At 45.5% G+C, this 15,001-nt stretch overlaps 1 protein-coding gene across 1 annotated transcript in view; it reads right to left on the bottom strand.

Annotated features, from left to right (window-relative positions):
* MYO10 (myosin X) overlaps positions 1-14,795 on the bottom strand; it is a 228,834-nt gene extending 214,039 nt beyond the window's left edge. Inside the window, exon 1 of the mRNA XM_042997350.1 lies at positions 14,329-14,795. Within this exon, the coding sequence (XP_042853284.1) occupies positions 14,329-14,349 (21 nt within the window). The 5' untranslated portion in view covers positions 14,350-14,795. The remainder of the gene's footprint in view (positions 1-14,328) is intronic.
* Positions 14,796-15,001: the final 206 nt, after the last annotated feature.

Below are 15,001 nucleotides of genomic sequence, written 5' to 3'. Positions count from 1 at the left end.
GAGGCAGACAGAAGCCATCAGCAATGCAGATGACAAGCAAGATTCCCAAACTGCGTGCTGCCTCCAAAGCAAACATGCCTTCTCACAACATCACTTCATGGGAATCTGGACTTGATCGCAAACACACAAAAGCCAAGAAAAATGGTTTAGGAAATTCAACGTGACCTTGTTCTTCAGTAGAAATTCTCCCCAGAAATCTACAAATTTTATAGAAACTAGTCTTTGAGGGGCGCCTGGCTGGCTCCGTCGGTTAAGCGTCTGACTTCGGCTCAGGTCATGATCTCACGGTTCGTGAGTTCGAGCCCCGCATCGGGCTCTGTGCTGATGGCTCAGAGCCTGGAGCCTGCTTCGGATTCTGTGTCTCCCTCTCTCTGCCCCTCCCCCATTCATGCTCGGTCTCTCTCAAGAATAAATATTAAAAATTTTTTTTTTCAATAAAAACAAAGAAACTAGTCTCTGAATCTTCTCCCCAACAGAACGCCCTGCAATAGCTCTCACTCAAGATGAACGTTCGGTGGCCCATCACAGAAACAATCAGGGTTATGTTTTTATTGTTTGATTATAGGAAAACTTCAATTCCTTGTTCCAGTCACTGGCAAAAAACAGGTAATTCTTCTTGGGCTTGTGTCACCTGACTGGTCTGCTCTCTACGGAGATACAAATATACATTCCTAATGATTTCAACACAGATCCGATCTTCCCCTCCTACACAAACTACTGACATCACCTCCAAATGAATTTGAGTTCCCTAGAGCTAGAGATCTTGGATCCTAATTCCAATTCTACCACTGCCCAGCTCTGCGAACTTGGGCAAATTACTTACCGTCTTCGAGACTCTATCCTTTTACATAAGAGAGAGGAGAATGGTACCAACCGCCTAAGATTATTGGGCAGATTAAATGCATTAGTCCATGTAAAGAATTTAATACAGTGCCAGCCAAGTGATCAAGACAGTTTCACTAGTTCAACTGGATAAAAGAAAACGCAGACGGCACAGAGGCTGAAAATACTGCCTCATGGCTTAGCCATGATGCTGAGTTCCATTTAGTCAAATCGTTACCCAAATCTCACGTTATACCAGATCCTAAGTATGTATCGTATTTGGTCTTGGGCAACTATCGACCTGAATTAGAGAACACTGCTAAAACATTTTTTAAGACATTTTTGTCCTAAACTGGGTTGTGATAAAGTCAGGCTGTATCATCTTGTAAAAGGCTTAGTCGGTTAAGCGTCCGACTCTTGATTCCAGCTCAGGTCACAATCTCTAGGTCTGTGAGTTTGAGCCCCGCTTGGGGCTCCATGCTAACAGCACAGAGCCCGCTTGGGATTCTCTCTCTCTGCCCCTCTCCAACTTGATCCCAGCTCTCTCTGTCTCTCAAAAATAAACAAACTTTAAAAATAAATAAGTTCCCAAAATTCTGCTTTCCTTGAGGAAATAGCTACTCAACTTCATCAAACCACCAAAGAAAACCCTCACGGGGCCTCTTGTTCTGAAGATACCCCGTTTCTTTGTTTCAAATGCAGGTGCCAACCACAGAGATTCACATTTAGGCATCCGGTGGAGGCTTAAGAGCCCACGACGACTTTAAGACACTCAAGTGACACAAACCTAAGTTAGATTTCTGACCCTATCATTTGGCGTAGCTCTTGGGTAAAGCAACCGTTCTCCGTGACTCATGGTAAAAGGAATCTACTTGATATCACCAAGATAACAGGCAAATAAGCATAAAGTTACATTCCCATCAAGAGCCCTCTGAACTCCAGAGATTTTGCAACGTCAGAAGCACATTTTCTTAACATTGCACGCAGTCCGCGAAAGGCGGGCCACCCTAGAATGGTTTTCGCCCCCCATTGTCACTTTCGGAACTGCTGACTCGTGTTTTCCTTTTTTTTATGATGGTAAAATACAAGACAATAAAAACTATGTGGTGAAAAGACAGACGCACAAATTACCCTCCACGGTAAATGCCAAGAGGCCCTGACCTGCTTGCTTCGTCTCCAGAATAAGGTATGGCAGAGTCTTGTCCTGATTATACAGCCAAGAGCTCACTGTAGCAGATGCTTTTCTTCTGACGTAGGCTTTGAAAAACAACAGGAGATTCCAACTTTACTCATATTTTGTTATTTATATTCCATCAATATTTACAGAAAAGATGCGCTGGCCTTCTCAAAGAGAATCTTAAGTGACCACGGTTTTAGAGCGTAAAATACAGTAGCCCAACAGATCTGTCCAAGGGCAGGAAGGAAACCGTTACAGCCGAAAGGCGAGGTCACCAAGAGAAACATCCCAAAGGTCAGTGGTTCTCAAGACCTAAAACGCTGAATGCTAGAATTTACAGTATGCCCAGACTTCACATCTTTGAACTTGGCACCGACTTTTGAGAGAATCCCTAAAGAATGAAAATCTTAAGGAAATGCAAGGTCCATGATAAGGTGGTATTTTGAGGACCCCATCCTAGCAAGGCAAGTCACGCCTGAAAAGGTGGGGAGGCGGCTTATAACTTTTTATCTTCTCAGAAAACCGTAAGCGGTTCAGAAATACTGCCTACTGGAGACTACTTCTGGACAGCAAACAATTCATCTACTACCTGTGGACAAAAACCCCGTAGCATCACAGCCTTGGTAAGAGACTTCATTTCCCACATCAGTAGCTGTGACTGCCTCGGTCTAGAACCACGAGGCTAAATCTAACACACTCGTGTGTGCATATATGTATACACGTGGAACGCGTGTCCACGTACATGTGTTACATATATGTGCGTGCATGGGACCTCACATGCACACAGGTGTACACACACATAGATTTCCTATCTATATACTAAGCAAAAAAAAAAAAAATCTCTTGGGCTTGTAAGTACAGCTTACCTGCTTGTTGGTGAAACACTAGTCCTACGCTATGCACATTCTTGGTGGGAAAAAAACAAGGGCAAGTGGATATTTTTCATAAAAAAACAGGAGCTGTAAAGAAAATCTGTGTATGGAGAAATTCTTTGCTCTCCAGCCGGGTGGTGAGGAGAATGCAGGGCATCTCCCTAGGGCTCAGGAAGTGCTCTCAGCTCCTATTTTAATTACAAAAGAGGTAGCAAGATCAGGGATTGGGGTGAGGCAGGCAGGGCAAAGGGGGTGGGGGGGGGCTGGCTGGCAGGGGACTGGCAGGAAGTGAAGACAGTTCAGGCAGACAGTTCAGGGAGCTGGGGACAACCCAGTGCCTGGCGAGCAGGTGGCCCCTCATCTGGGGGGCAGGTTAACAAAGTTAAAGAGAGTTCCTTTCCATAGGATGGCTCTTTTTCTTTCCCCCTGTGCCCGAGAAACTCTCTCTGTTTGCAAAGCACAGGACCGGGAACAAGAAGCAGCAGGAAGAAAGAGCCCCTGCCCAAGAAATAACTGGGGAAAACACTCCCCTTGCTTCCATACTGCACTCATCTTCACAGAGCATTCCTCCCAAACAGGCAGGACCCAAGAACAGATGAGGGCGAGAATCTGAGGGATGCTTTTCCATCTCTCTGGGCTCTGACGTTCCGGGCGGCATGCATGGCCTCAGGACCTGGGCACACGGCTCCTCACAGAGTGACAAGCCCGCAGGTGGAAACTGCCAGCTGCCCGCCCTAGCTTCTCATCACACCCTTCACCTGGAAGATTCCCTCACTGCCGCCACTCTTATGTCGGACTCAACTCAGGACTCGCTAAGGACACTTTCATTGGCCCCAGATGTCTTAGCTTGCATCAAAGAAATCCCCTTTCCATCCAGTCGTGCTGAGATACTGACGGATGGCAGGAATATCTTGCTGCATTTTTTAACATCCCAAGACGGCTTAGCTCACATCATCAGAAGAACAAAATACGCGTGGGAATGAGCAGATGCAAACCTATACTAAGTTTTTTTTTAGTGTTTATTTTTGAGAGAGAGAGAAAGAGACAGAGGGTGAGCAGGGGAGGGTCAGAAAGAGACGGAGACAGAATCTGAAGCAGATGCCAGGCTCTGAGCTGTCAGCGCAGAGCCCGGAGGTGGGGCTGGAACTCACGAACTGGACTGAGCCCCCCAGGCGCCCTGATGCAAATCCATTTAAATGACAATGGCAGGCACTATAAAAGGTATAGTGTTACTGTCACCTAGCACTCAACACTTAGTTCAAAGTCCATGGAAAGATTTCGTGGAGGCAATAAGAATAAGCTTTAATGCAACACACACACATACTATTGTAGGCTGCCTAAATTCCTCTAGTTAGAACAACCAACTGGTAACTTGGGTCAAGGTTAACACACGAGGATACTTGCAATACAAAAGGATTGAGAATTAAAAGAAAAATCCATAAACAATTCCCCAAACAAACGGCCAACGGCTTCCAGGCAAGTAAAGCCAGGTCCCTTGTGTGCACTTTGACCTTCAGTGAACATCAGCACCCACACAGGGATTTTCTGAGGGCCCGATGTGAATCAGCAGCCCAGCTTGTTAATTCACGGAGAACATCTCTCCTCCACTGCAGCTCAGAGGAGAGCCTGACAGTGGGCCCAGTAATCTAGTATGTGATAACCTCCTTTATGAAAAACGCACGTCATGAAGATTCTAATTAGAAGCCACAAAATCCCTATCACGGATACATCATGACAGGGTATCTCTGCAGAGCTTGCTGTAATGGAAGACGCACTGACACCTCTCATGAAACTTTTGCTGCCAAAGAATCTAAGTAAACACGTGCAACCTCTTTGATCACACATCTCCACTCCCAGGAAATATTATCCTCAAGAAATAGACAAGGGTACATGATCTAGGTATAAGAACGTTCATGTGCGGTTTTCTAGAAAAGCATAAACCTAAAATGGGGATATAAATGATGACACATGCCCAGGAGGAACAGGCAGGGTCATTCTTAGACCTGTAAACGTAGGTAGGACTCCTACCCTGGGCTGTAGGCTCCTCAGCGTGCCCTGCACATCACAAAGACAAAAAAAAAAAAAAAATGTAGCAAATAAACAGAAGTTCCTCAAAGAATGAATCATGGCTGTGGGTGGAAAATATTTTTGTATGTACAGTTATGACAGTTATTCGATGTGAACAACTGTTTACCATTAATAACAGCAAAAGTTTCTGAAAACTCCGAACAGAATTTGGCCGTTTCACTTTAAAAAACTGTGCTCTTAAAATTTTAGAGAAAAATTTCATCAAACAGAAACGATACGTGACGCATACATACAACAAAACTAAAATTTCAAGAAAATATGTAAAACAGAACATTATGGAAATAAAAACATTTACTAGACCAAGAAGGAAAATATGCACACACACATAATCCCCAAACACATTTTTATGCAGATAATTTTGTGGCCAAGATGCATTAAGGTTTAGTTTCATCTGAAAACAGATTTTTAGGGGCGCCTGAGTAGCTCAGTCGGTTAAGTGTCTGACTTCAGCTCAGGTCAGGATCTCGTGGTCCGTGAGTTCAAGCCCCGTGTTGAGCTCTGTGCTGGCAGCTTGGAGCCTGGAGCCTGCTTTGGATTCTGTGTCTCCCACCCTCTCTGCCCCTCCCCTGCTCACACTCTGTCTTTCTCAAAAACAAACAAACATTGAAAACAGATTTTTAATGAATTAACATGGTTTCTCTATAATATACAAAGCATTGGAAAGTTTAAGGAATAGTGAAAATTCACAGTACTAATGATAGGATTTATATAATGAAAATATTGAGTACTTTCTGCAATACCAGTGATCACATGTAACCCTATTATTTTTCTAATCTAAATATTGCTGTATGAGTGAAATAGATAAAAGGGATTAAGAGTATACTGATCTTGATGAGTAGTGAGCAAGGTAGAGTTGGTGATTTATTACACTGCACACCTGAAACCAATAACACTATGTTAATTATACTTCAATTAAAAAAAGAAAAACAAATAGTGCTGTATGAGCTTTGTTGACAATGCCAATTACTACTGTCCTGCCTTACAATGCAGGCCTTTTCCAAACTCAATTAAAAATCTAACAACCACTATGACTCAAGGAAGGTCTTTTACTTTGGCGTTAATGCCAATAAAACATAAATTGTAAACATCTTGACAATAACCATATAGTGATTTTGCTGAAAGACGGACAAGAAAAATAGATTTATGGAAAATATATTACGGACAACATGGTGTATTACTCATGCGAGTATCACTGGCCTATCAACAGAATGGCCAGGCATTTGCAACTGTAATTATTCTCTTTTACCCTTGATATTCTGCTTTCAGCAAGAAAAAACACAGCTTTACACAAATTGTTTGATTGTGCCCTCGTGACACATGACCTCATGTCGAGGTAGGCAAAGACATTTTATTTACTGGTTGGTAAGCTTGATTTAGAACTTTTAAATACTTAGATATGTGACAGAGGTCTGCATTTGTACTCTTGCCCCCGGCCCCGAAAAGGACACGTGCAAGTTTTGCGACAATTAAAACTTTTCTCAACTCTTAAACGAAAAACATTATAGATGTGCTTTTATAGAAACATATATAGAGAGGCATGGAAAACAAACATTCCAAAACATTGACAGTAGGACCTGGGGGGGGCACCTGGGTGGCTCAGTCAAGCATCGGACTTTGGCTCAGGTCATGGTCTCACGGTTTGTGAGTTCAAGCCCTGCATCGGGCTCGCTGCTTTCAGCGCAGAGCCCCCTTCAGAGCCTCTGTGCCCCCCCCACCCCCTGCTTCTCCCCGCCCCCTCTCAAAAATTAAACAAACATTAAAATTAAAAAATTAAACAAACATTAAAAAAAAGCAGGACTCAGGGAGTTTCTGTCTCTTGCTTATGGCATTTTCTAAATTTAGTACCTATCTTTGCTAGATTAAGGAAAGAAGAAATTAACAATGATGTGGCAAATAGTACATTACTTTTGACATGGTGATGTCAATTACTGATGACGTAGTAAATCCGTGTTCAGGAAAGTTGTTTAAAGCCTGAACATTCCTAATTCTAAATATAGTCCCTTAAATGTAATTTAAATATGTATGAAGTTAGTAACACCAAGAATTTATTAACAGTAGCTACACACAAGCATGTGGTCTATGGACAAACAAACTTCTTTTAAAGTGAACTTTAACACACAAGAAATGGACTTCACGAACACATGCTTTTGGAGAGAAGGCCACTTATCTCCATCATGTATCCCATGGTCAGTGGGTACTACTCAAATGTTATTAGTGGACAAAAAAAAAAAAAAAGGCATTTAAAAGAATTACAGATTTCTTTTCGGGCCCAATGTTGGGTAGGAACCCACGTAAAAAAGTTTAGTCTTCCAACATCTCCCAAGTCTTTTACCTTCACGACTCTAAACGACCAACCAGTAGTAAAAATAAGCCTATCCCAAAGTGCAAACATTCAACCTTGCCTACCTTTTCTTTGTAATAACTCACTTAAAAAAAAAAAAATCCACACATAAAATCCTTTTATACAGAGATGATTTTCATCCTGCAGAACGATACTGCAGCGTGGGTGAAGGTATTAAATTTACAGCCCCCTGTGTGTCACTCCCTCGCTGTGGCTGGATTTCAACAGACAAGAACTCCAACACCTTTCCCCGTAACTGGCAGAGTCAGGTGACAGGAGGTCATGTGACGGGAGACGCCAGATTTAAATTGGGGACTCAAGTTGCATACTTTAGACCTGGTGGACACATTTTCCGAAAAGCTCTAGGCAAGGCTGAGATTCCTGCTTTAATCAAGGAATGCTCTCTAGAAATGTCCGGCCGTGTGGTCAGTGATCATGCCATGGGCGTTAATAAGCTGAAGTACTACACAACCGATATGCAGAAACGCTGGGAAAGTTGCCAGAACCCTGAATTGAAAGAGAAGATTCCATCAGAAAACCTCAAAGGCAAACACGGGGATAATGGATAGCTAGAACTGGGGAAACAAATGAGTCCTACCCTTTCTTGTAATAAACACATCTCACAACGCTAGTTTTCAAAGTGTCTCGTTACATAAATCTTCCTACCATCCTCATGGGGTCAGGGCCGGCCGCTTTAGAAACCACATTGTACAAGGAAACAAGAGTGTATGTCTTCTTTAAGTAAAAAGAAAAGCAGATAAAAATTAATGGCGTGATTCAACATTTTCCTACTGGGTTTCAAGGTTTCTGGAGTGTGGATTACCTGTTAACCCAAACCCCCATGCAATTTAACTCAAAAATCATTTACGAACCGCCTACTGCCTTTCAAAGAGCCCAGAAACAACGGTACAAGCAGAAGGCAAATGACACCAACAGGACAGAAAAGAGTGACAGTGAAGATCTGTACAGAGGTTCTGGAGACAAAGGTCTGTGTTCAAATCCTAACGATCACTTTCTAACTGTGTGACACTCGGCCACGTACTTAACCTCTCTGTGTCTCACTTTCTTCATCTATGGGGACTTCCTCCTTGAGCTGGCAAATCGATTACATGAGTTGCTGAATGCCCAGTACTCAGGAACATGCCTGGCACACAGTAAGCCCTCGATAAACATCAGCCATATTTATTATTGTCCTCAAAGAATTGTAAAATGCTTCACGATCAAGGAAAAAATGTTAGAAGCATCACCCCTCTCACCATAAAAGGATCAGTACTTGGGGGAAAAATAAAGGCGATACAAGGAGAGAATCCTATCCATAAGGACCTCTCAGTGGAAACAAGGTGATAAAACTTATGAGTGCGATATTTAAACTCTTGAGGCTCAGTTTACTCATTTGAAAGGGAGAAAAAGATAGGTAAACCCTCTAGCAAACCAGGGTAAATTCCTAACAAGACCAGGGCAGAAAGAGGCAGAGCCAAGTTCAGAGGAAAGAAAGAGAGGTAGGAGGTCACCGTGAACTAGACCAGTCAGGGATAGTTTCAAAAAGGCGCTAGCCAGGCAGGACATCTGATCAGCAGAGAGCACAGCACACACAAAGGTGTGGAGAAGGACCTGTAAGAGATCCTCGAGGGTAGAATTCACATGGGGAAAATAATACAGAGTTGCAAGATCAGAAGGCCTGGAAAACCAGACTAAGGAATGTGAGCTTGATTTTATAAGCAATATGGACACGCTTGAGACAGAATTCTGGAAAGGCAAAATCTGCCAGAAGTGTACAGGTTGAAAGGGAGGAAATTAATAAATGCAATCTAGCACAAGAAACGATCCTGGGGAACAGCGTTAAGGTCAAGATCTCCCTGCCCCGCTGCATTCGTGAATTTCATTCACCATCAAGAGCCCCTGACTCTTACTTTCTAAGTTACTGTAACTGATCTCTTCTTGTGCACCTGCCATGTGCCAAGTCTCAAATTCTAATCATCATGCAAGGTTGACACTATTATGCCCACAGAAATAAAGCCCAGGAAGGTCAGAAAACCCAAGATCCCACAGGGGTGAGGGGTGCAGCTGGGCTCCCCACAGCTACATCTTTTCTACTTTTAAGGATGAAGTGCTTTTCATCTGGCCCAGAGGGGCATTGAGGTGTGGGGAACTATTGTTAAGCTTAATGGAGACTCAGTGTTTGCTCATTTTTGAACGTTCAGTTCCCTGCAGATGATATGAAAATGTTACGTAGTAGTTACTCTGCAAAATTTTGAAACTCATCAAGAAGGCATCCTCACAGAAACAGAGAGGAATAAGAGTGCACTTACGGTGATGAGCGCAGAGTAGTAACACATAGGATTGTTGAATCCTTCTATTGTACCCCTGACACTAATATAACACTGCATATTAATTACACTTCAATAAAAACTAAATTTAAAAATTAGAAAAAAAACAAGGGTTCCTGGGTGGCTCTTCAAATTGAGTGTCCAACTTCGGCTCAGGTCAAGATCTCACAGTTCCGGAGTTCGAGCCCCGCGTGGGGCTCTGTGCTGACAGCTCAGAGCCTGGAGCCTGCTTCAGATTCTGTGTCTCCTCCTCTCTCTGCCCCTCCCTGACTTGTACTCGTTCTCAAAAATAAAGAAACGTTAAAAAAAATTTTTTTTAACTAAAAAAATAAAGTCTCCTATTTCTTAATCAATTTCAATGGAAGGGCATATTCAAGGCGAGTGTCCTTAGAGGTGACCCCACTTAAAGCCAGCAGAGCTAAAAAAGCAAACACTGCCCTCCCTTGCCACCACTCTGATTAAACAGTGGAGGCCCCGCCCATGCTGGTTCGTGCCTGATTTGAGAGGTGAGAACAGCAAGCCACAAGATATGGGGAGAACAGCCCCTCCCTGCCAGGCCAGGGAGATCAGGGCTCCCTGCTGGTAACAACTGTCCAGCTTACAGCTGCTCTCAGGGCTCTGCTGTCCCCAACATGGCAGGGGCCAAAAAATGAGTATCTGACAACAGAAACCTTGACCGAGTGTGCAGAAAAGGCAAGGCGCTATAACTCCATTGTGAAAAAGGAGGACCCCAGCAAACGGCCCGACTCTATTTTATCGCTGTCAGAGGAGTCGGCTTCAGGATCTGCCGGAACAAGGAGCCCCCAAAAATAAGTCTTGGTTTTTTTTTTTTTTGCTCGAGGCAATAAATATCACTGAGACCTAAAACAAAATAAAAATACTATAGAAGCGGGGAGAGAAATAGGCTCAAGAATGACTTCCAGCTTAAAAAGCTATTTGAACTCTAGGTTAACAATCAAAACCAAGACACCTTCCCAAATTAAGTGGAAACAAGGAAGGTGATTCCACCTGAGAGTAAGAAATGGGTGTAGCTGGGACATTTTCACCAACAATGTATCTCAAGACGTTAATAACCTGCCTTCTATGCTTGTATTCATGACACTTACGGACATTTTACATATTTATTCTGAAAATCAAAGCAGTCCTATACCTTCCATCAATAATCCTCAAAAGATCTTTTGTTTACATGGCCAGGGGGCCATACCTTTTCCTAAAATAGACAAGTCCAGCTCCTGTATGTGTTCAGCTGCCCCTCCACTACCCTAGCTGCTGCCTACGTGGCCCCAGGGACATGGAAACACCATCCACTTCAAAATATCAACAACATGTTTGCAAAATAATCTTGCCACTTGGTTGAGCCTTTTCTGTTTGCTTAAAAAAAAAAAAAAAAAAAAAAAAAAAGGGCTTCTGGTTACAGACATACCCCAACTTAGTTTCTGCCAACACCAAACTTTTTAACAGCTTAACTCCAAACGCTGAAAAAACGAGTTTTCGCAGAAGTGCGCACACAATTTAATTGAGAGAAGCCATGAAAATGTAAGGTCACGAAGGAACTGCATGGGGAGTGTGGGGCCCTCGGCCTCTCCAATCCCGAGGAACATTCTGAAGTCGGTAGCCATCAGCCGATGGCACAAACCTCACGGGCATCTCGCTGGCCTGCAGTAAAAGCCCTGATGGCTTTTTAAAGCAGGCAAGCGCAGGCCAGAAGGCTGTGCTTGCAACATGCACAGGAGTCAATTCCACGAGGCAACGCTCCACGGGCTGGCTCCGTGGTTCTCAATTAGGAGTGATTTCACTCCCGGTGGCTCATGAAGCAACGTCTGGGAACATTTCGGTTGTCACAACTTGGGGGTTCCGCTAGCACCTACTGGGTAGAGACCGGTGATGTTCAACATCCTACAAGGCACAGGGCTGGCTCCCGACAGCAAAGAATGAACGGAGCCACAATGTCCATGGCACCTGGTTTGAGAAATCCTGGTCCCGCTCTAAACAGCAGCTGCTAGTCACAAGAAGCTCCCACTCTGCTGTTGTCTGGCCACGCTCACATAAAGCTAATACATGCAACATCTTGTTCCCCCCCTTCTTTTTTCTCAATTGCTAGTGTTAGTTACCCTCAAACTGCTGTCCAACAAGCAACAAGTCATTATGCCTAAATCACAATGGAAAAAGTTAGCAAAGACACCAGTTACCAGGGCACTACTTAGCGATGAGTCGGTACGGTTTTGCTGTCCTTGGAAACATATCACTTCCACGGTTACTGTTTCTCCTGTGACAGGACATCCCATGATTTTCTTCACTGGAGAATTTCACGAAATTTAACAAAAGGATGGCCTGTTAGAAGACACTACCAGAGACAGACAGGATCTATATTAGGAGTTTGTCTCTAATACAGCACCGTGTTGCCTCCCTGACTGGCCTTGATGGCCTCCCAAGGTCACTACAATTATGGGTGGAACTTTGAATGTTGATTAGAATATTGTACTACAAATACATCACAAGATTAAAAGCATAAATCTTTTTTTAGTTTTTTTTAATGTTTTTATTTTTGAGAGAGAGAGAGAGAGCAAGCGTGAGCATGAGCGGGGGGAGGGAGAGAGAGAGAGAGAGAGAGAGAGAGAGAGACACACACACACACACACACACACACACACACACACACAGAATCCGAAGCAGGCTCCAGGCTCTGAGCTGTCAGCACAGAGTCTGACACAGGGCTTGAACTCACAGACCACGAGATCATGACCTGCGCTGAAGTCGGATGCTTAACCTACTGAGCCACCCAAGCGCCCCAAAAACATAACTTTAAATAAATGAAAATTTCCCCCAAATACGTGAGTCACCAGCAACAGAGAAAAAAGGCTCTGGATTCTGTAATAAGCTCTTCAACCTTGGGCTTGTGACTTGACATCTGTAGGCTAAGATCCATCATCCAGAAAACTGAAGGGGATGGACTAGATGATCGCCAAAGGCCAGCTTCATATTAATCACTGAAATAAAATCCAACAACCAAGTCTCCTTACACTTAACCAAGGTATGGTGTAAGGAAAAAGTATTTCAGAGAAAGTGCCGGCAGGTCACAGCTGTCCCATGTTATCCTGCAGTTCCCCCCCACTTGCACTAGGGGGCAGAGTTCTGCCCAGGGGGAGGTCACAAGCCCCCTCCCCTCCTTGGTCCAAAAACCGGCTTCAACGGGACTGAAACCCCCAACAAAACCGAATACAAATCCTACCGCTTGCGAGCTTTCCCAAGGGACCCAGAACACACAAAAAATCAAAAAAAAAAAAAAATACGAATTAGTGTCCTGCAGGCGGAGCCCAGGTTTTCTTACAGATGAAAGCAATTAAACACAGCCCACTGGTCCATCTTTGGTTAACCTGCAACTCCAGGAAAAAGTTCTGGTGTTTTCTTACAGTCATGAAAACAAAGCTCTGTGGGTTAAAAAAAAAATGCTATAGTCTCAACCACAGATTTCCTTAAAAGAAAAAAAAATATATGAATGGATAATTCCTTTCCAGTCTGCTTTTCACGGCAAATGTGGGTATCACATATGAGATGCCACCTTGAAAAAAGTGGATATTGCTGTTAGGCAAGAATGTATTTATTACTTTGGCCATTAAATACAGTTGTCTAAGAATAAGGTAGGCATCCATCAGGAGGAATGACTTGAAATATTATATCCAATTAAATAGGATAAAGCAAGTTAGCGAACAGGGGCAAGCCCTCACCAATCTAATTTGCTGGAAGATTCCAAAACTGTCCTGGATTCACGAAACGTCCCCTGGCTTCCAATGAAAGTCACATCAGACTCCCTTAAGTCAACTCAGTTTACTTTGAGCCACTTCAAACCTCAAACTTAAAACAGAATTTATTAAATAAACACAACCAAGAAAGGAGAGGGGGCCAAGAAACCACAGTAACTCTCCATCCCAGGGAGGGGGGGAAAAAAAAGAAAAAAAAGGTTCTCAAGTCAAGGGTTTCAAGTAACCGTGGTGTCCCGCCCTCAATGGCCCTAAAAGGGGCATCAGCTTAAACGTTAAAAATAATCATTGTTTGCCCTAAACGATTTTCTTTAAATTCGAATTCACAATCTGCCAAGGACCGTCAGCACAAGCACATGATCTTTTGATCTCTGCCTCTGGAGTGATCTCAAACCCTGAATGAGCACATCTTGGGGAGCGCTACCACCTAGACTCCAAAGGTCCCGTAGGCAGAGAACACAGTGAATGATTAAACCCTCGCCTCGCTTCTCGCACTTCATTAAGCCGTCTCCTCTGGAAGGGTTTGTGCCCCTCTCACAGGAAGCCGGCACGTTTTGCAAAGGAAATACCAGACCAGAACTTTCTTGGAGAAAGGCACGTCCCGGTAGAACATTCGATTGGGCTTCCCGCACCCCGGCAGCCGCGGCCCGGCGCCGGGCGCCTCACCTCGCGCGGGGCGCCGCAGGGACACCCGGTGAGCCAGCCACCCACGCGGAAGGAGGCTCACCTTCGCTACGTCCCGGAGCGCGGGACAAAACAAAACCTGCCTCGGCTTACTCATCCGGAGACTCCCCGGGGGTGATTTCAGGCGACTCCCGGAAAGTTTTGCCCTCCCGGGCTTAGTTAGGACAGGGTCCCGAGCGTGCGCGCGGCGCGGTGGGTAGATCCCTCCCGGGGCGCGGGGGCCAGGTCCCGGCAGGGTCGCCGGCGCGAGCGCACTCACCTCGGGGAAGAAGTTGTCCATTGTTCCAGGGCGCTCCCCAACTTGCCCGAGTCCCGCGTCCGGCTCGCGGAAGTCAGCCCAGCAGACGGTCCGGGGAAACCATGCGTGTCACGGCGCGATTCCCAGGAACCCGAGCCCGCGGGGCTCCCCGGCTGCCATCGCCTTACCCCCTTCTCGTCTTTCGCACCTTTTGTTTGCCCAAACCCAAGTCTCTAACTCATCCGTCCCAACTGCAGCCTTTGTCTCCCTGCCTCCAAGTTCCTTACTTCTGCGCGCAGCGCTCGCGAGCGGAGAACAGCTGGTGACACATTCTTCCCCCGGGCTGGGGGAGGGCGGCGGGGGTCTTGGGAGCGCGCCCCCTCCTCCTGCGCCCCAGCCGGAGGCGCTCGCCGCGACAGGGGGACAGCGGCCACAAAGCGTGCCTGGAGTAGCTACCCCAGCGCGAGCGCCGCCGCGGTGAGGGTTCGGGCGCCTGGACTCAGCCGGCTCACCGCAGCGCGGAGATTTGCAGACAGGAGCACTCGCCCCGCCCACCAGCCCCGCCCCGCCCCGCCCCTCCAGGCGCTGGGCCCCGCCCACTCGCCCGCCCCTCCAGGAGCCCAACCCTCAGCCAACCCCGCCCCGCGCTGCGGCAGGGTCCGGCCCCGCCCACCCCGCCTGGGGCGGACGCCGG

Source organism: Panthera tigris, chromosome A1, assembly GCF_018350195.1.
Source record: "Panthera tigris isolate Pti1 chromosome A1, P.tigris_Pti1_mat1.1, whole genome shotgun sequence".
NCBI lineage: Eukaryota > Metazoa > Chordata > Mammalia > Carnivora > Felidae > Panthera > Panthera tigris.
The sequence above is the reverse complement of the archived record's forward strand: the minus strand, read 5'-3'. Positions and strand labels throughout refer to the sequence as shown.